This window comes from Dendrobates tinctorius, unplaced genomic scaffold (assembly GCF_039654945.1).
Source record: "Dendrobates tinctorius isolate UK_male_01 unplaced genomic scaffold, ASM3965494v1 ptg000086l, whole genome shotgun sequence".
In the NCBI taxonomy this organism is placed as follows: Eukaryota; Metazoa; Chordata; class Amphibia; order Anura; family Dendrobatidae; genus Dendrobates; species Dendrobates tinctorius.
The window spans coordinates 29,580,352-29,604,844 of NW_027361754.1; the positions used below are offsets into that span (position 1 = coordinate 29,580,352).

The 24,493-nt window shown below is 42.6% G+C and overlaps 2 protein-coding genes across 8 annotated transcripts in view; one reads left to right on the plus strand and one right to left on the minus strand.

Annotated features, from left to right (window-relative positions):
* Positions 1-146, minus strand: part of SMIM35 (small integral membrane protein 35) — a 53,953-nt gene extending 53,807 nt beyond the window's left edge. For 2 of the 3 annotated variants that reach the window (XM_073585251.1, XM_073585250.1), the window contains exon 1: positions 10-143. In XM_073585251.1, coding sequence (XP_073441352.1) covers positions 10-61 — 52 coding nt within the window. In that variant the 5' untranslated portion in view covers positions 62-143. Of the gene's footprint in view, positions 1-9 lie in introns of all 3 variants that reach the window. The other variant, XM_073585252.1, reaches the window with a different exon arrangement.
* The window catches only part of TMPRSS4 (transmembrane serine protease 4), a 61,434-nt gene continuing 37,009 nt past the window's right edge, over positions 69-24,493 (plus strand). The window contains exons 1-8 of one of the 5 annotated variants that reach the window (XM_073585246.1): positions 77-92; positions 1,772-1,838; positions 1,941-2,080; positions 15,403-15,445; positions 15,910-16,284; positions 16,739-16,891; positions 17,256-17,379; positions 18,015-18,113. In XM_073585246.1, coding sequence (XP_073441347.1) covers positions 2,078-2,080; positions 15,403-15,445; positions 15,910-16,284; positions 16,739-16,891; positions 17,256-17,379; positions 18,015-18,113 — 797 coding nt within the window. In that variant the 5' untranslated portion in view covers positions 77-92; positions 1,772-1,838; positions 1,941-2,077. Of the gene's footprint in view, positions 93-228; positions 344-1,771; positions 1,839-1,940; positions 2,081-15,402; positions 15,446-15,909; positions 16,285-16,738; positions 16,892-17,255; positions 17,380-18,014; positions 18,114-24,493 lie in introns of those variants that run through there. The other 4 variants (XM_073585245.1, XM_073585248.1, XM_073585247.1 and 1 more) reach the window with 4 other exon arrangements.

Here is a 24,493-nt window from a genome sequence, read left to right on the forward strand (position 1 = left end):
AATATTTACCTTTAGCAGAGGGTGGAAAAATCTCTGTTTTTTTGTCCTTTTTCTGGCTCATGAGTGTATACGTCGGACTTTAGGCTCAGAGGGTATGTGCATTTAGCTTTACAACCGCCAATGCAAAAGTTACGAAAAAGTTTGCAGATCACTGGGTGTGACTCTAGCCTGATAATACTCTATTATTTAGAAGATAAGACCTAAATAAATTTGCCCTGCTCCCCTCCCCTTTGAATAGAGGTCTTTTTAATTAGAGCAGTAGATAGACAGACTCCTAGACCTAAACCCAAGAGGAGGTACCATAAGTCTCCTGCTGGCTTATAAACGCTGTCCAAATGTGATGGTAGGAAATTCACCTCTCAGGGTCATATTCCCAAACTTGATGTTTATTTTTTGGGGGAAATTTTCTAATTGTAATTTGAGCTTGTTTTTTGCTTTTTTCTTTTTTTTTTACTGCACACTTTTTCTTATCTTTCCTCGGGTGTCTTTTTTTTCACCCAAAATTTACTATAATAATGATAATTAATAAAACATTATTATTATTATAATAAAGAAGATGTAAACCTCTTGAACTGGCATTTTTTCCAATTATTCCAAAGTGTACATCCGGGAAAAAAGCTTTGAAAAAAAAATACCTTAAGATCATGAGCACAAAATAAGTTTCACCCTCCTGCGTTTTTCAAAATGTGGACTAACAATCTGCTCTGATTTTACTGCAGAGGATATTTATCCATTTTTCCCTTTTTGATGCAAACTTGAACCAGCTTTTTTTTTTTCCGTGTGCAGAAATTCTACACCTTAAAAACACAACTCCATTTATGACACATTTTTCAGACTCCCTAAAGGGGTGGGGGGGAGTGCATAAACCCCCCCACACACACGCAAAGTTTAAGGTTATTTTTCTATGCGGAGCAGGCAGCAATTTTCATGAAATCACATCTACTCTTGCTTGAACTGTTAAATGAAGCGGATTTACCGCACCGAAAAAAAAAGTTTTCGCTGAGTGACGCCTAAACCGTTGCTGTTGTCTAGAATGGGGCCTTCTCTGCCATCGCTTCGCTAAGTAGGGGATGATTATCCCATGACATTAAATAGCTCTCCGCCTTCCTATAAAACACATACCGTAGGTTGGATACTCTAAGGCTACTTTCACACATCAGTTTTTTGCCGTCGGGCAGGATCTGGCTATTTTTAGAAAAAACGGATCCGTTTTTCTGCCGGATCCGTCTAGCAGGTTATATCTGTTTCCTGGGGGCTGGCCAATTGGATCTGAGCATGCGCAGACTTAAAAAAATGGATCCGGTGGCTGGATCCGTCTTTTTCTGGATCCGGCGCCCATAGACTTTCATTGTGGCAAAAAGCCGGAAGTGTCGGATCCGGCGCTTCCGGCTTTTTCACCGAAGACAAAAAACGTTACAGTAGCTGTTTTTTCCAGACGCCAGAATGAGACAAGTAGCCGGATCCGGCAAAAAACGGATGAAATGCAATGCCATCAGGCACGATCCGGCGCTAATGCAAGTCAACGGGGAAAACTGGATCCGGCATTGCATTTCGCCGGATCCGGTTTTACAAAAAAAAGCCAGATCGCGCCTGACGGCGAAAAACTGATGTGTCGAAGAGGCCTTAATTTTACCCGGATGTACGTATTTTTTATTTTGTTGGTAAGCCGCCATTTTTCCGGTTAGTTGTCACTACAAGAGATATTTTGTAAGAACTCGGTAAACATAAGTGAGCTCATTCTGGATTTACTTCCTTCTTTCTAACAATGGAGAGGCCTGAAAGCCATTGACTGTGCTTGAAGACCTGTCAGGAGTCTCTGCCACCTCTGGCATGTCCAGGTGAGTCAGGGCGGAAGGAGCCGTGTAGTCAAGGTGTGCGAGGCAGGGCTAAACCAGTTTGACAACTTTCAATGCTCTTATGCTCGTTTTTTTCTGAAATAGACATGCAGATAAGGAAGAGAAAGAAGGAAACCGTCATGCTGAGGTAGATAAAGCCAAGTCTGGACTTTGGAGAAACCGCCAGATCTAGTGTCCCATAAGTGATCTGGAAGTGGAAGGGTTGACAGTCCAGGATCACCATGGTAAGTGTATGTGGTGCCTTCACTAGCTTGGTCATCCGCTCTCCGTTGTCATTCTAGGAAGAATCGGGGTTTGTGTGTTGGGTTCTTCGGGGAGTCGGAATCAATCCTGGTGTATTGCTAAAATCTGTCTCGACTGTAATCAATCAGTGCCATATAGGACTGCGGACACTATGAGGACACCGATACAGCCTGTAGGGTAGTTATGGAGGTGACCATGACCCAAACAGATGGTCCATAGTTGTCGTTGGCTTGATACATACCGTTTGTTGTTTGCATCACTTTTTTGGCCAAGAACGCCAGATGTTGTGCCAAAGTTGGTAATATAATATAGAACTTTATAGAAAGTGTTTTTTGTTTTGTAAATTTTTTTTTTTTGCGTTTGTTTTTATTATTAAACGCTCCATATTCTAGAGTTTTGGGTGAGTTCTTTATTGGAGTTTTTCCCATTGACTTCTCTGTAGAACTTTTGAAAATCAGCAGGGGAAAAAAAAACACGTACACATTGATTTATAAAAGAAAAAAACGCACAAAATGGAATGTCATTTTACTCTTGCATTAGTTTTCTTTTTCTTTTTTTTTTTTTTTGGAACCCAAGATACATGTTACGTTTCTTTTTCCAGGTGGGCTTTGATAACTGTGTTTGTGGCTTATATTCAAAATCGCAACATACTCTAGAGTTATTATTCTTTTTTTTTTTTTCTCCTAACACAGTATACGCATGTGCTACTATGTCACTATGTGCTTATATGATTCCACGAGAAATTTAAAAAAAAACAAATTAAAAAAAAAAAAATCACATGAATTGTAATGTTAAAGGCTGCATGCCCACGATGAGTTTTTGGTGCTGCACGAAGAAATCTCATGCCAACTGAGATTTTTTTTTTTTTTTTTTTTTGCTGTGCATAAATTGAATTATTGTTATTTAACTGTGATCTGATTTTTTTTTTCACATGCGAGAGTCGGATCACAGGTGTGGGGAAGAGGGACACCTTACCGTAATTTCTCCTTTGTACGAGTTGGCGTATTACAGACTGCACTCAGATGACATCCAAGTGCAGTCTGTCCGATTGTTTTCCCTGCATCCATAGACTTGTAAGGGTGCGGCCGGTCCAATATACACTGCCAAGCACAGCATGCTGCAAATTATTATTACTTTTTTTTTCTTTCTCATGCCATCTCTACATGAGAAAATAAATGCTAGTCGGCACTGATTCATAGTATAAGACATGTTCACACATTCAGTATCTGTAAGCCAAAATCAGAACTGGGTAAAAACTCCAAAAGTGGTGCCGTGTATCTATTATACTTTTGCTCTGATTGCTCCATTCCTGGTTTTGGCTAAAAACACTGATGTAAAATACTGACCGTGTGAACATTGCCTAAGGCTGGAGTGAGTGTTCTACGCTGGCTACTCGTCAGTGTGAGTGTGCCTTAACTGTGTGACCATTTTGGTAATCTTGTACACACATAGTATCAAATTTGGTTACCTTTTGTGTTCTGATTTCTATATTTTTCACTTTGTATCTGTTCATTTCTTTAAACATTAACTGTTTTTTTTGTTTGTTTTTTTTACCACTGAAGCACAGAAGATAAAATCAAAAGGGTATGTGCCCACATTGCGGATTCGAGTGCGGATTTTTCCGCGTGGAATCGGCAGAATCCGCAGGTCAAAATGCCTGTGTTTTACCTGCGGATATACTACAGATTTCGCCTGTGTTTTTACACCTGCGGATTCCTATAATGAAATAGGTGTAAAAACGCTGTGGAATCCGTACAAAGAATTGACATGCTGCGGAAAATAAACCACTGCGTTTCCGCACGGAATTTTCCGCAGCATGTGCACAGCGGTTTTTATTTTCCATAGCCTAACATTGTACTGTACATCCCATGGAAAACTGCTGCGGATCCGCACACGAATCCGCAACGTGTGCACCTACCCAAACAGTTCTGCGAATAAAAACTATGCAAACACATAACAAGAATTTTGAAAATTCAACCTATTGCTTTTCATAGGCTAAAAATGGTCCAAAATGACCTGCTTTGTATATTGCACATGTGAAGGAGTCCGATAGTGTGGTCACACAGAGGTTTTTCTATGAATTTTTAAAGCCAATCCGCTTCCAAATCCACATCTAAAACTGCTTCAAATGCTCCGTAATATGAATCTCGAAGTGGATCTGTTTACAAAAACCTGCTTCTATCATAGCTGTAAAAATGACATACATCAGAGGATGAATGTGGCGAATGCTCCGCGCAGCAGGTTTATAGTCGGACTTTCACCTTTATATCACGTGAGATGTATTTTATGCGTCCTAACCTCATGCCTTTTGCTTTCGGTTTTCTAATGTTTAATCTTTGTTCTGTTCAATGGTTTTGCAGCTTTTATTTTATCTTGTTCACGCATTTTTCTTGAAAGTCAGTAACGCACAAAACCGGACTCATTCTGTGCTGGTAATTGGCAGCAGAAAACATGGAGAACTCTTTGCCCTAATTCATCGAGATGAGCATTTTGCTCACGTGTCAATCAATTTGGCGATTCTTTTGGCTACCGCGCTCCACCGCACAGACTGGAGTACATTTCTGTTATAGTTTACACCACCTTTCGTGGCATAAATGATGGTGACTTTGCTTTCCGTGCTTGGCCATTAACCTTCCTACAACGTTATGTCCACTATGCAAAAAGTTGGCGGAGCGGCCAGAATTTACGTAACTTTTTTGCACAACTTTGAGCAAAAATCTTGCTGCAGTTTTGCACCTGATTTCTAGCATAAACTGTTTGACCACCATATACGTTACCAAAAAATGGACCCGTTCTTCGATCAATAGTCCAAAATCCAACATGCCAGATTGATGTTTTGACCTAATGCAAATATTTGTTGGACAATCATCAGATTCAATTTGAAATAGTATTGGAACCATAGGAGCAAAGAAGGGAGACCTGTAACCACCTAGATGCCACAGTTGCTATTGACCACAGCATCCCAGGAGTGAGTACCCATGACTGATGCTAGCTCTGATTCCAGCCATTGCAATCGGCACCCACTGAGGTTCGCAGACCATCCACTACAGGGTGGGCCATTTATAAAATGGTCACCACCTATCTAGAAAAGTCTTCCCCCTCCCATATACTACTGTGCCACAAACAGGAAGTTGCTATCTCCAACCATTCCCATTTTATTTAGGTTTTACCATATAAATCGCCCACCCTGTAGATTTGCATTCTGCCATTTGCAAGACTGGGATCAAGTCTGGGGATACACGTATGCTTTCCGCCATGCACACCTTTGCTATTGCTTTGCCTTTTACGTATTCCTTTTTAAGGCCGGGGTCACACTGGCGAGGAATACGGCCGAGTGAGAGGCGCTAAAAGCACGCATTAGACACGGACCAATGATTCTCTATGGGGTCCCTCGCACCAGCCGTATATTTCTCATCCGTATTCTACGCTCCGTGCCAATCGCAGCATGCTGCGATTGTCAGCGTACTACGCCCATAATACGCCAATGCAAGTCTATGGGTGCGCAAAAAATACAGATTACACACGGACCACACATGTGACCTGCGAGAAATACGCACCCGGTGTCTTTTAGCAAAGCCGGCAATTCAGTGCGCGACACAGTAAACTCACCCTGACAGGGTTAATAAAGAAACGAAAGAATAGATATAGACACATAGAATACTCTCGATATACAGTACTTCTACACAAAATAAGCCCAAAGGTGACCAGAATTACAAATGGCGTGTGTTTGGACCTTATCCATGTAATTTCAGGATTTCTCGTCAATGTTTTCTGTTCTATTTCGCCTTGGATAAACACTTGCCAACGCTTCATCTCTACATCACAATTACTTCATGTTGATGTTTCAGACTGCAATGGTTTCGACAACTGTGGGAAATACCTCGCAATCACTCCTGGTTGTATTTCTGGTTTTCTACCGTCTGACCACTGTTTTTTTTATTTTTTAGCCAACTAAAACAGCACAACGCCCAGCCCTAGTAAGATTTCCATTTTAATAGGAGGTAAACTAACCAGTCGTGCCAGGATGTGACCTATACTGAGATAGTGACGAGGAATGGAAGGACATAAGTTCATCCGGTTCAGTTTATTCTTCTGCAATGTTGATACAGATGTAGGTAATCTCCCTGATGAGACAAAAGCCAATTCTCCTAGTTCTTGGAATCTGCACTTTACCTGATCAAATAACTTTGGTAGCCCACTTTTGAACCCACTGAAGCTCTACTACTTCTTTTAGTAACACTGGTGCCCAAAATCATACATAATCTTTGCAATCAAATGTGAATAATGGCACAACCATTGTCTTGGTTTTGGTGCACACCGTGATCTGTCTCGGAGCAGCTGGATGCCACCATTACCTTTTTAATGCTCGCGATAATCCTTTATCACCTGCTTGCTGATTGGTGAGGATCTGAGTGCTGAGACCCCTGCTTTTCCCAAGAATGGGCCATACAGTGCCCCACTGGAATGGAGCGGTGACAGTGCATGAACGTCACCTCTCCATTTATTCTTTATGGGACTTAGAGACTCGACTGTTGTACTTGAACAGTAGCAGATGAAGCAAGATATGGCCCAGGGCATGGTTCAAAATATGGGTCTTTTTCAGGGTAAATTTGGCATTCAGAAATCAGGTTGTTGCACGGTTTCAGCGGATGTGCTACAAACGTGGCTGAGAGCTGGAATTTCTAGTTCCATTCTGAATTGTAGGCCAAGTGGTAGTGATGACACGCATAACAAACCATCCACGTCATTACTGTCGGGTGACATGCCGATCACTGCCACCTGCGAAAAATAATCTCCAGCATGACCTGACCACGAACCGGGGCTGGAAAAGCTCCTGGCTGTATGTATTGTGAAATGCCATAAATGGTGGCATCTGGTGCCAAGTCATACAGCACACCAATACATCACGGGATTTGGTTCTTGGACAACAGACTTAAGGAAAATTGTATATTTCTTGGATACAATATCTCTTAGAGTAATTCAGAAAAGTATTAAAGCAGAAATTGATAACATTGATCAAATTGTGGTGTTTATAGATTTAGGTCCTAATCACAACCTTATTTTTCTATTTATTTCGTTTATCCTCCATATTGCTCTCCAGACGTATACCCTCGATATTTAAGTAGTCGCAATTTCAGCATTTTATGGCTATCTGCTTCATACATGGGGATTAGGGGGCTTAATATGACCGATTTGGAGCACGTACCTGACTTATACCCCGTATCTTCTTCTGCTTAATACAGAGATCCTCAGTGATTTTCGATGCGTGATATCAGCAGGTGCGTCCTCATGGCAGAAAGTCTTGTGTCTTGTGTTGTTTTTCCGCCTTGCTATATATATTTTTTTCTATATTGCCCTACTATAAAAGAAATAGAATCTGCTGAGAAATATGACGCCGCAAATCCAAGGATTGTGTGATTTGTTTCCACGGTCTCTTAGCACCCGGTGTGGTCTCCCTGGTCCCCACTCGTGATGCTCTGGGCCTCGGAGACTCGCAGCGTTCACGTTCTCCACTCTCTGCGACACATAGTTAACTCCTTAGCTTCTGCAGATGTTGCATGATTATTTTATAGATTTTGCAGTCAAGTGCAAAAGTTCTAGTCATCCGATTTAAATTTAAAAAAAAAAACAACCAAAATATGGGGTAGTAAATTCTGACATGGTTTTATCATTAACAAAAAAAAAACTGCTATATCATTTCACATTGGAGTCAGTAAGAAGAGTATTCAATGAGTATTTGAAGATTTTTTTTTTTTTGTTTGTTTTTTTTTATTTTGAGGGTGTTTTAAGGGTGTTTCAACCAAGGTTTTGAAAATTTTGGGACAGAGGGGAAAAAAAAAGAACATTGATGCGGATTCCTAAATAAATCCATGAATTCCTGATATGGATTTCTCTTGAAAACCACATTTGTTTGCCATAAAAAGATGATGTTGTGTGTGTTTATTTTTATTTTTTTTTTTAATCAGACCTTGGGGCATTTCTGCTACAAAATAAAATGATCAAAATTTTACTGCTGAATTGATTGAGGAAGGTTTATACATCAAAAAAGGCACCCCCCCACTTTTTTTTTACCAGTAAAAAAACAAAGCAATATGAAAATGAAATCAGGTCCCCCCCCTGGAGTTTTTGGAGCAAAAATGCTCTAAAAAGTCCAAGACATTCAAAAACCACACATTTTGATTGAGGGTTTTGGTTCCGAAAACTTCTGGGGGGCGGGGAGAAATTGTGTGTGCACTTAGGAAAGGGTGCACACAGGTCTTAAAATGTCTGCAGTGAAACTGTGAATGGTAAAAACTGTTGGAGATTTGTTGCAGATATCGCTCACATTTCACTCTTTGCAATACTCGTAACCGCTCCTGATTTTTGTACGTACAGCTCACAAAAGGGGCCATTCCTGGGGATTTTGGAGGAAGGCGTTCCCTCAGGGGTTGGGCTTAAATATGTAAACTTTTGTCTTGCAAATCTTGGTATGTCCACAGAACTGGTCAGTTTGCGCTTTGCGTTGTGTGAATGAGATTTTGCGAGATACACGGTGTATTCATCCTATGACAACTTTCCTTTAAAAAAAAAAAAATCTAGATGGAAGGAACTAACTCATTCTGTCTTTTTCTCTTCACTGTAAAATTCCATATGCAAAGCATATACCATAAGTTAGGACCATCCATGTTTTCACACTCTTCCGGAATATTCTAGCAGAAAATTCTGCTGCACAAATGCTCCTTGAGAAACTGGATACCGGATAACTTAGCTTCTTCTGTTACCGTAAGGCTGGAGTCACACTAACCTGCGCAAAATACGGTCAGTATTTTACATGCGTAATACGGATGACAGACCCCTAAACAGTGCTCCGTATGTCATCCGTAATCAAGGTGTGGTCGTGTATTTTGCGCATGTCAGCATCCGTATGTAATCCGTATGGCATCCGTATGCTGAGATTTTCTCGCAGGCTTGCAAAATGGACATATAATGGAGCCCTATGACAGTTTTAATAAAGAAATGAAAGAATAGATATAGGCACATAGAATGCATATATATATACTGTATATGCAATGTGTATATATCTATTCTTTCTTTCTTTATTAAACCTGTCAGTGTGAGTTTACTGTATAGCGCACTGAATTGCCGGCTTTGCTAAAAGACACCGGGTGCGTATTTCTCGCAGGTCACATGTGTGGTCCGTGTGTAATCCGTATTTTTTGCGCACCCATAGACTTGCATTGGCGTACTACGGCCGTAGTACGCTGACAATCGCAGCATGCTGCGATTGGCACGGAGCCTAGAATACGGATGAGAAATATACGGCTGGTGCGAGGGACCCCATAGAGAATCATTGGTCCGTGTCTAATGCGTGCTTTTCGCGCCTCTCTCTCGGCCGTATTCCTCGCCAGTGTGACCCCGGCCTTTGCATAGTCTGTTAGACTATAAAGAATGTGACAACAACATTGCAGAAATAGCCCTGACCAAATTTTCTAACCATTTGTGGTATTTGAATGCAGAGTTGGTGGGATTATCGTTTTTTGATCCCACCATTACAGACAATGAAAAGTTGTTAATGGCTAATAAATTGCTCAGTAGCACAGATGAACCATCAGAGCACGCTAACCTACATGAGTTGATAATTTTACATATCTAATCTATTCTAGAGCTTTTGTTAAAGTAGTTTTTGAAACGTCAGAATATAATGCTCGGCATTTGCTTACAACTTGCAGGACATATTGCTTTTGTTCTTCATCTTTTGTCAGAAGGTCGTTAAAGTCGGTTACTTCCTACCTCTTTTAATTTTTCTTTCCTAACTTTTAGATTTACAACCCTAGCATGCTCTGATGGTTCATCTGTGCTACTGAGCAATTTATTAGCCATTAACAACTTTTCATTGTCTGTAATGGTGGGATCAAAAAACGATAATCCCACCAACTCTGCATTCAAATACCACAAATGGTTCGAAAATTTGGTCAGGGCTATTTCTGCAATGTTGTCACATTCTTTATAGTCTAGTAGAAACTGAAAGAAAAAGAGCGCAATAGGGTCTTACCCGAGAAAACACAGATATAAGTCAATGGTTTATACTCACCCTCTGCAGGAGAGTATCAGGCATAAAGGAACAAGGTCAGCTTGCTGCACATCCAAATGACCACGCCGTGGCCATAAATCTTCAGATTCAAGGAAGGAATTTTTATGGATTAAACGTGCGCTACCAGACCATCACTCCTCACAAGTTGTATAGTTAATACATTTATTTCCCTACGCGTTTCAAAGTTAAAAACTTCTTCCTCAGGGGATGATATGTACGTCGTTTGATCGAGCTCAAATTTTGGCTATCTCAATATCTGGAAAGGGGAATCGTTTTGTGGGGTCCAGACGGACAAAATTCCGACATCGATTTTTTGCGGTCACCCTAGTGAACACCTTCCCCAAAAGTCTACCTACCAGATATCTCCACCTTGTATTGGGCTTATTGTGTTAGGAGACACCATGTCTCTGTTTTTCATTTATCTTTTGCGGGAACTCTATAAGTTTTGCTCTGTGATTACATCAGAAATTAGTGCAAATGATGGTAAATTCCATGGAAGTCACTGCCTCTCTAGACCCTGCCTAAATGTATTTATTTTTTTTTTCAAAGGCGTAGTGTTGTGAATATTTTTAGAACAAATGTTATAAGCGCTGCAAGTCCTTTTCCTAAATTCTCCCCATTTGTGTGTATAGAAAAAAGTGCCCCCACTGCTTATATTTGGACTGGTGTGATCCTCTGTTGCGTATGGAGTGAATTTGGTCCCGAGGGTTACAGTGGGAGGGTGTCTTCTAATGATGATCGAGCATGCTCGTGTCTTAATCGTGTGTTTTCGGCATGCTCGAGTTACTGCGGTTCCATGTCTCATGGCCGTTCGACAGCCGCAACATATGCAGGGATTACCTGTTTGTTAGGCAATACCTGCATGTGTTGCAGCTGTCGACCAGCCATGAGACATGGAACCGCAGCAACTCAAGCATTTTTTTTTTCGAGCGTGCTGAAAATACTCTATTAAGACACAACCATGCTCAGATAACACCTTATCCTAGCACGCTCGCTCCTCACTAGTGTCTTCCTATCCCGTCACTATTATGGGGACTAGTTTTGTACCACTCTGATGTAACGTTGCCCCCATAAACTTGTCTTGTGTCTATGTTCACAACCAGAAATGGCCGCCCAATAATCCAATTGCACCTTACCAGTAAATCGAGTGACACAACATTTCAGCGCATGATTAATCAATAACAAAATATTTTCTATACCCGTCGGGTGTTGTGTAGTGAATCACTGATAACTTCTTCGTAAGTCTTCTTACCAGAAGATAAGCCGGAAAGTTTCAAAACAGCATTTACGACACCTGTTTGTTGGCTATTGTCATTTTGGAGCATGTGTGACGTCATCTGCTGCTCAGGTCACGCTCTTCTGTACTGTAATCAAGAACGGAGAACATTGGGGAAACCCTTGTGAAATCTTCGGCCTCTGGGCCTATAGGGTAATAGGATGGGGTCTCTAGACTGTCGGCTTTATCTTGCCCACTAACAAAAGTATAGACACTCTGATCATAATGGTGTTACATTCTTCTGACAACATCATCAGTTTTGGTGTCCCCTATTGATTCCCATTACTTTTTTTATTTTATATATTCTTGATTACCTTGTGTAAAACTGACATCCATTTTATTAAACCCTGCCTCTTCGGAATTTAAAAGGTGATTCCCGTAGGGTAAGGGGGTTAACTTGCTAATCACTGAGGGTCTAATTGATGGGACCTCCAGCCTCTGGAACTGGGGTTATCCCTTTTAGTAGTGGTACCAAAAGTGGGAGCAATTGTTAAGCCCTTGACTGTCATAGGAAGTGTAACCCATCAGCACCCAACAATCACAATGGTGGTAGGCAATAGAAAGACCCCCTTCCCTCTGACTAACCAATTAAATGCAGCTGTTGCCAGCAGCAGTTAAGTGGTTAAAACTCAAATTAGGAAGCTGCACCCATACCTGGCATTTCTCTCACTTCTTTACCGACAGCACACACTGGATTATTCTGGTTTTAAAATGTAAGGGGTACTTCACACATAGCGAGATCGCTGAAATGTCACAGGTTTTGTGACGCAACAGCGACCTCACCAGCGATCTCTCTATGTGTGACACGTAGCAGCGACCGGCCCCCGCTGCGATATCGCTGATCGTGCTCGAATGTCCTAGGACATTTTTTGATAGTTGGTGTCCCGCTGGCCAGCGCGCATCACTGTGTTTGACGCTATAACAACGACGAGCGACCTTGTTGACGACTCAGAACTCAGGGACACAGGCGTGATTTTGCTTTGTCTTTTCAACACCCCCTCAGCTCCGATTGGTGGTCTGAAATTAGGATCTTTGTAGCGTTTCCTTTTATAGGTCAGCTATCATTTATATGCAATCATAACATTCAACATGTACAGTTATAATAATTGCGTGTCCCTGTGTCAGTGACTGTGGAATCACGAATAAATGGCGCACTAGCGACTGAGACAGGGACGCTGAAGCAAACCGCGTAGTGATAGCGAAGTAGTGGCCACCAATCGGAGCAGAGGGGCGTCAAAAAAGGCAACGCTGAATCATGCCTATTGAGGTCTGAGTCGTCAGAATAGCTGCTGTGTGACAAGGTCCCAACAACCGCCGAGGTTGTTATATGGATCGCTGTATCGTCGCTGTGTTGTTTAGTAGATCTGCCTGTTTGACAGCTTACTAGTGACCATGTAGCGACGTACCAGCGATCCTTACCTGGTCGTATCGTTGTCGGGATCGCTGAAGCGTCGCTATGTGTAACGATACCCTAAGTCATGATGCAGGAACTGGCACCGCACTATGGTATACATTTTTGTCTCGTTCCCATGGGGTAATCTTTCCTTTCTTTCTTTGCTTCCTTCCTTCTTTGCTTCCTTCTTGTTTCCTCTTTTGTTGCTGTAAGACAACTCTCTGCAGCAGGAGCCTCCCCCCACTGCTCTGTCTGAAGAAGTACAAAAGATTAACCTCTTAAATAAAGATCAATACTTGGGTAAGAGATGGAGGGTACATTAAATCTTACATTCCAAAATTAGAGAGAATGACCGTCCCAGTGTCCCCTTCCTCTCCCGAAATGCAGTGATCTGAGTGATTATTTCTTCTCCCCTAGGTATTACAAAGCTGGAAAAACATGTCTGTCTGTAGGACCAAAAGTTCAGCCTAAGGCAGGCACACAGCAAAAACAACTAAACGACATGAAACTAGGTGTGACCTCACAAGAGATATCACCTGTATCAATATAGACCTTTCGTTAGTTTCTGGGTTGGTTCTTCTCTACAACTTTTGTATTTATTCAACATTGCTTTGATATAGTCTGGATGTTACTACTATTACTGAATGGTGTCTTTTGTTTGTTTGGTGTGTTACTCTTTAGTCGACTTGTTCAGTGCCGTTCTGGACACTGTAGGACCAAAGTTTGTCCATTGATATCAGCTCAATTGAGCAATGACTGAGCTGCTTCATATAACAGCAGCAAGGAGAATAGGATGAGACCTCCTATGATCAGCTGCTTTCACGGGGACCCACATTAATAGATCCTGTGTAGCTGGGAGAGGAAGGATTTGACTGTCAGACACAGCCAGAAGGAAGAGATGGTTTATTACCATCACTGCCTTCTCAATCACTGTATACACAACGCTAAACAATCGCTTCCTCCTCCATACACAGCAGTCATGTGATCATTGTGTGTATGGCAGAATCAGGAGATTGCACGGACATGGGAGACTCAGACAACACTGCAATGCAGACAGGACACTGCATTTCCCCTGTAACTGGGGTTAGTATATTGACCCCAGTTACAAGGTAAATGAGATGAACATTGTCTCTTTAGGGAGAAAGAGGACTTGAACTCTAGTGCCACTTTACTTGACGTAGCAATCCTAAAAGCCATTAGCGACCCTTTAACGAGCTTTGCCACATGACGTGCGATAAAAGCCAAAACAGAATCTCAATTTGCAGACAGTGTTTCTGGGTATTGCCCCCTCGTCAGTGGAAAGTATGAGATCTGATTTGGTTAGGTGAGAGGATAAGACTGAGATCTAAGGGGTAAAATTTTCTCCTTGGGGAGAGTGGCATGCCAGGTCTGGCGACACAAATGCCTTGCATGCTCCTCTGGAAAACTGAATATGCAAATTGTCTGTTCAAAGAGGACTAGAACTACTTCCAATAGGTGGCGCTAAAGTTCAAGTCCTCTTCTTCTCTGAAGAGACAATTTGCATATTTAATTTCCCAGAGGGGCATGAATGGCGTTTAAGTCTCCTCATACTGGAGTGCCAGATTTGGCATGTCACTCTCCACAAGGAGAGAATTTAAACTAATTTTAGTCATTCTTTCTGGTCATAATTAATAAATGGGGAAAAATAAACACTTATTTACTTTCATTTTTCCACAAATATAGCTCAATATTGCCTAAAAAAAAAAAGAGAGAATGACATTGAGAAAAGTTGAAGCCCCATGCATCAAAAGAAAAAAAAGTAGAACATTATTTGACTATCCGAATAAGAATAAATGTATATATTATAAATATATATTATATTATATATATATTATTATATATTTTATATATATATATATATTTAATTTTTATTTTTTTTTTATTTATAACCTGCATGTATGAAGGAGAAAAAAAAGTATGCCTGGTCAGGAACTAGGATAAACGGCCTGTGTTGAACTGGTTAATCTGTGTTGTTGTGTGTGGGGTTTTTTCTTTTCTTTCTGAGTTTAGAATTTTTTTACATGACTGATAGAAGCCAGAAGCCATCTATCTTACCCACACTTCTGATCACAGCATTTAGGGAGATTTTTTTTATCTTTTACAGCAGCCACATAGATCATGGGAAACGATTCAGCTGAAGATGTCCATTGACTCCTATTGGAGAATGTTGTGGTTATGCTCTGTGACTTGAGCAGAGGCCATAATGCAGGGAGGGGGAGTAGGTGAGCTGTGTCATCAACTATTGTGAATGGTGGATCCTGTGCTATCTACTCTATATAGAGGTGTTATCAGACAGGGTACAGGAGGAGGAGGCAGTGAGCTGTGACATCACCTATTCTGAATGGCGGGTCCTGTTATTTATTTACAATAACTAACACTTATGCTACCTGTTATGATTTGATGACTGTTGTAGATTGATCTCTGCAGAACAGGAAGTGTCAGTCCTACTATGAGGTTCCGATAAAAACTGCAAGAATTAATCTGTATTTTTTTGATTGTTTATAATATGTTCTTTTTTTAATTCTATTCTTTTGTTTTACAGAGTAGGAGCGAGGAGGATATTGCATCTCCTCTGAACAGTACAGGTAAGACTAGGCTGTTTCTCTGGATGGGCCCAGGCTTGGAGCTCTCGTGGGATATGATGAGTCATTATCCTATAGTTACTCACAATGGGTCTATTCAGGATACAGTTCTGCACTATATACCTCAGTGATGTAGACCCATTATTGATGATGGAGCCTCGCTGGAGAACATGCTGTTTACTAACTACAAGTGCCGCCATGCTGTCGCCATTGTATGAAGCACATGTGTCCTACCATGTGTAGATCTCATGTGGCACATACCCATATATATCTAAAAACAAAAGAAAGTTCTGCAGCAGTGGCAAAAACTTGTATTTTCACCCCCTGCCCACCTCCACCTTTGATCGCTCCTCGTAAATCTCATGAATCGGACATTAGAAAGAACCTGTACGTTGTCTATGGGGCTGAGTGTGGCACAATGAATTTTTTTGATTTTACAATAGTGACTTTGGTTTTGGTCGTTACAGGTGCTAATGAAAGAGCAAGCAACCCTGCGCAACCAGCTGTATCATCGCAGCCAGTGCCTGCTGCCCCAAGGACTAACGCTCAACCCTCAGGACCTAATAGTACCCCATCAGGACCTACTCGTGTTACCCCAGGACCTGCCCGTAATCCAGTTCCGGCCAACAGACCATCAGGACCTGCCCAACCTGCTGCATCTAGGCCGGCAGGTCCAACGAGGACACCGGGCCCTGTCCGAGGTACCCCGAGACCGAATACAAGACCTGGAGCCAATCCTTTAGTCTACAAGATCAGAAGAGTTTCCGCACTTAGAAGATACTGTGTCCCAGTGACAACGGTAGTGCTCATTTTGGCTTCCCTCGCAGTTATAGGTATTCTAAGTAAGTACAGGAGGTTTTTTTTTTTTTTTTTTTTTTTCTTTCTGTGGATATATACGGTATTTATTCTACTTTTTTAATAAATTGAAAGAAAATATATTTATTATATATAGCTTGTTGAGCTCAATCTTGCAGCTTTCTCTGCCCAGAGGAGGTTCTGCAGGTGTCCTAACTGCATCAGTCATATACTCCAAATAGATCCTGTGCTGTCAGCAGCCACCACTAGGGGGAGCTCACTGGAGACTGATGAATACAGATCCAAATGATTCTATCCGCCGGTTAGGTGACAAGTATCTAATTGCAAGGACACCTCACGGGAACAAGCGTCCACTGTATCCCATGCACACTATTTGAGCACTACCTTTTCTTATTACTTTACACTTTACCGAGATGGGGGGAGGGGGGGTGATTTTTCAAAATAATTACATTTTACTTTTTTTTTTTTTTTTTCTTACAGTTAAGGTGGTCCTAGATAATTACTACTTCTTCTGCACCAAATCCTTTAAGTTCATTCCCCTGGATAAATGGTGTGATGGGACGCAGGACTGTAGCGGCAATGAAGATGAATTGCGTTGTGTTCAGAGAGTAGATTATAGCAATAACTCCATAGGTGAGTATTACCCAACACTGTTCATTACATAGACTGTAATGCTCACCTTCACCTGCGGAGTCGCTGTGGGAGATTTGGATGTTTTGAGCTTCATTACATGAGCTTCTGCCACCCTATCTAGCACCACCATGAGCTTCTTCCATCTCATATAGCCGCCTCTTGCGCTCCTGTCACCCTATAAAGCGCCACCCATGAGCTTCTGTCACCCTATACAGTGGCCCCACTCTCTGTACTTAAAGGGACTGTACATTTCAGTCTGAATTTTATAGATCAGTCGGATCCGAAACCAAAGCATAGTAATCGCACAATAAAGTTCTTACATTACCAGGCGCAATACTCTTGTTTGTTCATTCTTGTTTCACAGTCCGGCTGACAGAATCCAGCTCCATTGCTCAGATCTACGCCTATGGAAGGTGGAACTACATTTGTTATGATGGTTTTGATGCTGCAAGAGCCAAAGTTGTATGTGCGGAGCTGGGATATTCAAGGTATAGACACAGAAATTAATAATTACCACTGACTGTAATCACCAGTAAATATAAGTGGTCATGGTGTATCATAAGTGACCTGTGCAAGATTAGACCTGGGTAGTAAAAATTAGAACTAAGTTTAGGTTTTTTTGTTTTGTTTTTCTTTCTTTTTAATCATTTCGTTGAGTAACTTTCAAGATTTTCTTTCTTTCTCCTTTTTTTTTTTTTTTTTTTTTAAGAATTGTAGCTGAATCAGAATCTTGTTTGCTCGCCTCTGTAACATACAGCTTGCTCAGGCTTGCAGCTCTGCAGAACTTGCAGCAAAGCCCTAAAAGCAAAGAATGTTCCTTGCTTTGACTTGTCCCAGACCAGACTCCTTTAATAAAATAAGAGGTTAGCTCCTGCCCTCTAGTGATTGAAGTTAGAGTAGCATCTTCTCTAGAACCTCTATAGCACGTAACCTATAAAATATTGAGCACAGCTGTACAATATTGTGCTGATTCTTGATCTGTGAATGGATTTCTGTATATTTACACCCTATCCGTTAAATAGTCCGTAGTCGATGCAATGACGCATGCCCGCTCGTCGTGTTGTACGCTTCACATATAGAGGCAGACGCTGAGAATATAACTTATTCTATTCTTCTGTTTCAGTAACCCTACATTTACCTCTGTAACCAGAAGTGATATCAATGGGCCGTTCAGTACCATTCTGCTCGGCAGTAATGGGATAGAGGTGACTCCTCTTACTGGGTGAGTAAGTCTAGAAATGGCCAATGTACATTATCGTGCCCATTAATCCCTCTTGGGCTAAGTTCACACTTGGGTCGGAGCCTCTTCTAGCATGGTACGCTATTTATTTTCTTATAACACGACGGCCACCCAAATGAAAACTTACCTGAACCTGTCTGGTGCCCTTTGTGTCGTTTCTTGCAGTAATGTTTCGAACGTTAATTTTGTCTGTCCTTTCCTAAAAAATGAAGTAGACAAAACTCCAAGATGATCCTATCTTTACCATAGCCAGGACTTGGAGTCCAAGATTGTTTTAGCCATGGGCTACGTTCACACTTCCTTTAGGACATTCTGTTCCATTTTTATGAATAGACAGGATTAATGTTCAAAACGGATGAGTTGCGTAACATTTACAAATGGAAATAAAGGGGCAACGTGGATTATTATGGGGTTTCTCTGGTTCATGTGCCAAGTTTTTAGAATGAAAGAAAAAGCGAGTCATGCAGAACTTCGGTTCTTATTACTGGAAGATAAAGGAACCTTTTTAAGTGTCAGTAAACACTGCGGGTAGGATGCTGCTTATATCCGCCGCGTCCAGATGATACAGCAAAATTGATGGGATTTCAAGAAACTCCATACCCACTATGCGTGCTAAGATGCCTGCGGATCACCCACGGAGACGGACATGCAACGCGTCTTTTCAGACCGCAGCATGTCTATTTATCTTGCGGAGAAAAATATCACCCATACGATGTATTGGACGCGGTGATTCCGCACAGTTATATGAACACATGCGGAATCGCCGACGTTCAAAAGCCAGCAGTGCTTTCGACATGGCAGACATGTGCTGCCTATTCCTAACCGGGGGCACATACCCATAGGGTTCCTGTTTATCTGGCCGTTTTTGGGTTCCTTTTTTATCTGGCCGTTTTTGGGTTCCTTTTTTATCTGGCCGTTTTTGGGTTCCTTTTTTATCTGGCCGTTTTTGGGTTCCTTTTTTATCTGGCCGTTTTTGGGTTCCTTTTTTATCTGGCCGTTTTTGGGTTCCTTTTTTTTTTATCTGGCCGTTTTTGGGTTCCTTTTTTTTTTATCTGGCCGTTTTTGGGTTCCTTTTTTTTTTATCTGGCCGTTTTTGGGTTCCTTTTTTTTTTATCTGGCCGTTTTTAGAAGAGACGTTTTACATGACACACTCTCACTTCCATTCTAAACACTTTACGCATAAATCAGAGAGACCTCATAATAATCCACCTTGACCCTGTTATTTCAATTTTTAAATATGGGCAACTCCTGAGCTCTAGGATTCACCGGGGCCCCTCTGCTTCCGTTCGTAACAGTTACGGTGAATTCAAACATCCGTATTAATCGAACCGAATTGTAAGAACTGGCCGACGTGTCATCCAGCTTCATAGAAAGTTGGCACATTGCTATCCAATCTCAGTCCGATTTTATGCGGACATCCAAATGGACACTAATGCAACAAATCCGTTATGTTTGCATGTTTCTTTTTGGGATCCAGAACAAATCAGATTTTGAGTAACAGATCCAGTAGAAAGAAATGACTAAATGGATTCAAACAGATACTGAATGGAAATCAAAGTTTCCATTTTAAAATTGTTGTGTTTAAAAAGGAAAACTTTGGAATCTATTCGCATCTGTTTTGTTTGCTTGTTTTTTTTTAACTGCAGAAACACCTTCGAGTGTTCTAGGCGTGCGCGCTGTTTAACAACGGATCCATTAAACAGAAAACCTAATGAATGGTTTTCTAATTAGATCCATTTCGTATAGACTTAAATATTTAAAAATGACGAGGGGATAAGAAAGGTGCGCAGACTTTTTTTTTTTTTTTTTTGCTATCCCAAAAAACAGACCAATTAAACTTTTAGAAACACAGAAGCCATTAATTTTTTTTTTTGGGGGGGGGGCTGTTTTTCAAATAGATCATGAAAACAGAAATACAAATATATGTGAATAAAGAGTTTTTTGTTCCTAAAAAAGTAACAGACAAACGGAATAGGTAAAAACTTGTGTGGATTTTGCATTACGGCACATTTACATATTTTTTCATATTCTTTAACACTAAAAATGGACTATTTTTCCGTTTTTATATCCCTTTTTTGTACTTTTTTATAAAACTGAAGGAAATATAAAGTATTTGAATTTTTTTATGTTCAAATTGTCACTCAGCGACGGGTCAACTAAAACCGGATGAAAAACGGTTCACGTTGACTTTTATCGGTTCTGCTTGGACTGAGAGCCGCAGAGAACTACTACCCAAGATTCCCAGCCCTGCAGTGTGAATAAATCATAAGCGATTGCGGGTCGGGATCTGTGGCCGCACGATATGAAGGCCAGGATGAAGCCCTTCAGTGATTGATCCGAGTCTGTGGGACGCAGAAGAGTGTGCCGTCTTATCAGGCGGTAGGGGTCATCAAGGCCCCTGGGAAGGAGTCTGTAATCCTGCCTCCCGAATGAGAAAGTTTATTACACGTTCCAGTGGGAACGCCTCACAACCTTGACGGGCTAGAGGTGATAGTTCAGCCTATGGTGGGCGGAGGAGTGGACCAAGAAGTCATGATAGCTCGTATAATAGCTGTGGTCCAGCGAGGACACGTCCCCATAAGAGCTTTGAACATGGGCATCGGGGAAGTCACCTTGCCCCGGGGGACAGATCTGGCCCGGGTGTACCTACACAAGGGCGAAGTGGTGAGTCAGAAGGAGTTGTCTTTATTGCCGATCGAAGGTGTGGGGTGGACCCTTGCAGTCGCTACGGGGCCCGAAGAGAAGCCATCCCCAGAGTGGAATGGGCGGATCATCCTTGACCAAATGGAAGTGGATGTGAAGGCTCTTGGCCCTGAGCGTGTGCGGGTGATAGAAGCTATGCTCTGGGAAAATCAGGCCGCATTCGCCTGTCACACCGAAGATTTTGGCTGTACCGAAGCGATCACACACGAGATACCGATCGTGAACGCTCGTCCAATTCGAGAACGATACCAGCAAATCCCACCTAAGATGTACCAAGAGGTGAAGACATTATTGAACCAGATACTGGATTCAGGAGTCATGCAGAGTAGTCAAAGCCCTTGGGCAGCACCGTTGGTGCTCGTCGGGAAGAAGGATGGGACCACCCGGTTCTGTGTAGATTACAGGAAACTCCATGCCTGCTCTGTGCATCCCCGCATCGAGGAATCCTTGACCGCATTGGGGAAAGCCAAGTACTTCTCCACCTTGGATCTAGCAAGCAGATACTGGCAAGTGGCTGTGGCGAGAGACAAGGAAAAAGCTGCCTTCATCCTCTCTATGAGATTGTTCGAGTTTAACCGGATGCCCTTCGGGCTCTCCAATGCTCCGGGCACGTTTCAACGGCTGATGGAATAGTGTTTGGGAGACTTAAACTTTGAGGCTTCCCTGATCTACCTGGATGACATCACTGTGTTCTCTGCCTCAATCGAAGACCATCTTGCCTGGCTTGGACAGGTACTCTGAAGACTGCGGGCTCATAACCTGAAGGTGAAGCCAAAGAAGTGCCACCTCTTCAAGAGAGAGATAGTGTCACAAGACGGAGTTCTGCCTTCACCAGAAAAAGTGGCTGCTATCCAGAAGTGGCCAGTTCCTCGAACCGTGCGGTAACTCCAGGCCTTCCTTGGACTCGCCGGGTACTACCGACAGTTTGTCAAAGACTTTGCAAAGGTGGCGGGTCCTCTGAATGAACTGCTGAGAGGGACCGCCGGAGTGCCGAAGACCCAGTGCATTACTTGGGACCAGAGGCGAGAGGAGGCCTTCCAGGCTATAAAGAATGCTCTTACTTAAGCCCCGATTTTTGTCCTACGCAGATTTTGATCAACCGTTCCTGTTGTACACAGACGGTAGCCTTAATGGACTCTGTGCAGTACTTTCCCAAATACGGGATGGACATGAGTCATCGGGTATGCCAGTAGGTCCCTACGAGACAGTGAAAGAAACCCCCATAATTACAGTTCTTTCCGGTTAGAGCTCTTGGCCCTCGTGTGGGCCATGACAGAGAAGTTTGTGGGCTTCCTGGGAGGGACCAAGATTCAAGTTCGAACGGACAATAATCCCCTGGCCCACTTTGAGAATGCTAAATTTGGGGGCCTTACAACAACGGTGGGTGGCTCGCCTGGCCAAGATTGACTTTACCATCCGTTATCGCTCTGCTACTGAAAATGCAAATGCCGATGGCCTGTCATGAGTGACGGTGGAAACTCCAGTGGGGGATCTCTATGAACAACTTGAAGAGGCACAAACCCCAGACTTCCGTATGTTCAAGACCCCAGTGGTTGCGGTCCAGTCAAGTAGGGAGGCCTGCGCACTACCCCGATCTCTGGGGAGAACCAATGAAGAGTGGGGAAATGTTCAAGATGAAGATGGAGGGCTGAGACAGATGAAATGCTGGGTAGCACAGAAGCGGAAGCCAGGCAAACGAGAGACTCTTCATCTCAGCGTCCAGACTTACACCAGTGGGATAGGCTGGAGGGCTGAGAATCAATGCTATATCTAGCCTTGCTAGAGGCTATTATAGTGGTCATCCTTAAGCAGGGTAAGGATCCCCTCCATCTAGAATCTTACAGGCCCATTTCTCTACTCCAGACGGATGTTAAAATTCTTGCCAAAGTTCTCTCAGTCAGACAGGCTAAGGTTATTGCTGGGCTCATTCATGAGGATCAGTCGGGGTTCATGCCAGGGAAGTCTACTGCCATTAATTTGCGTCATTTGTTCCTCAATATGCAGTTAAGTTCTCCTGAGGCGGGGACCAGGGCGGTGCCATCGCTCGACGCAGCTAAGGCCTTTGATACGGTTGAGTTATCTTTGGAAGATTTTAGAAAGAATGGGGTGTGGCCCTAACTTCTTGGCCCTCATTAAGCTACTCTATAATGGTCCATCAGCTAGGATTAGGGTCAATGGTGAGTTGTCTGGGGTGGTGGCGATGGGGAGGGGAACGAGACAGGGATGTCCTCAGTCGCCCCTGCTATTTTCCATCGCTATTGAACGCTTAGCATGTATTAGGGCCTCTAAGGAAGTGCGGGGATTTAGGGTGGGGGACCTGGAGGAATGCATCTCGCTCTACGCTAACGACATGCTTCTGTATCTGGGGGATGCCTCTTCCTCTATTAGACCAGTTATGGCTATCCTTCAGGAATTTGGTAAGTGGTCGGGCCTCCTTTATAAATTGGAACAAATCAGTACTTATGCCTATAGACCCGTGTGTAGACACGCAGAGGTTAGAGGAAACCAATATTAAACTGGTAACAGAATTTAAGTATCTGGGGATCAATGTTACAGCTAAACCTGTTGACTATGTGCCTCTTAATCTGACACCCCTGGTAGATAGATTTGTAACTAAAATTGATGCATGGTGTAGACTTCCCCTATCTGTTGTCGGGAGAGGAAATCTCATCAAAATGGTTTTAATGCTCCAACTGCTCTATATATTTCACAACTCCCCGGAGTGGATCCCGGCATGGTGCTTTCAGAGGGCTCATAGGTTATTCAGATAATTACTTCGGAAAAAAAAAAGCAGGCTCGTATCCGTCTGGAGTACCTACAAAGAGAAAAAACAAATGGGGGGCTGGCTATCCCGAAAGCTTGGATCTACTATCTGGCGACTCAGATTCAGCAACTGAAGGGTTGGGATCAGTGTGGTGCACTGGAGAAAATTGGGCGACTGGCAATTCAGAATAGCCCCTGTAAAGTAGCAATGTACACTCACTGGCCACTTTATTAGGTACACCTGTCCAACTGTGTGTTAAGACTTAATTTCTAATCAGCCAATCACATGGCGGCAACTCAGTGCATTTAGGCATGTAGACATGGTCAAGACAATCTCCTGCAGTTCAAACCGAGCATCAGTATGGGGAAGAAAGGTGATTTGAGTGCCTTTGAACGTGGCATGATTGTTGGTGCCAGAAGGGCTGGTCTGAGTATTTCAGAAACTGCTGATCTACTGGGATTTTCACGCACAACCATCTCTAGGGTTTACAGAGAATGGTCCGAAAAAGAAAAAAAATCCAGTGAGCGGCAGTTCTGTGGCCGGAAATGCCTTGTTGATGCCAGAGGTCAGAGGAGAATGGGCATACTGGTTCGAGCTGATAGAAAGGCAACAGTGACTCAAATTGCCACCCGTTACAACCAAGGTAGGCAGAAGAGCATCTCTGAACGCACAGTGCGTCGAACTTTGAGGCAGATGGGCTACAGCAGCAGAAGACCACACTGGGTACCACTCCTCTCAGCTAAGAACAGGCATCTGATGGCTACTTTCAGCAGGATAATGCGCCATGTCATAAAGCTCGAATCATATGATTGGTTTCTTGAACATGACAATGAGTTCACTGTACTCAAATGGCCTCCTCAGTCACCAGATCTCAATCCAATAGAGCATCTTTGGG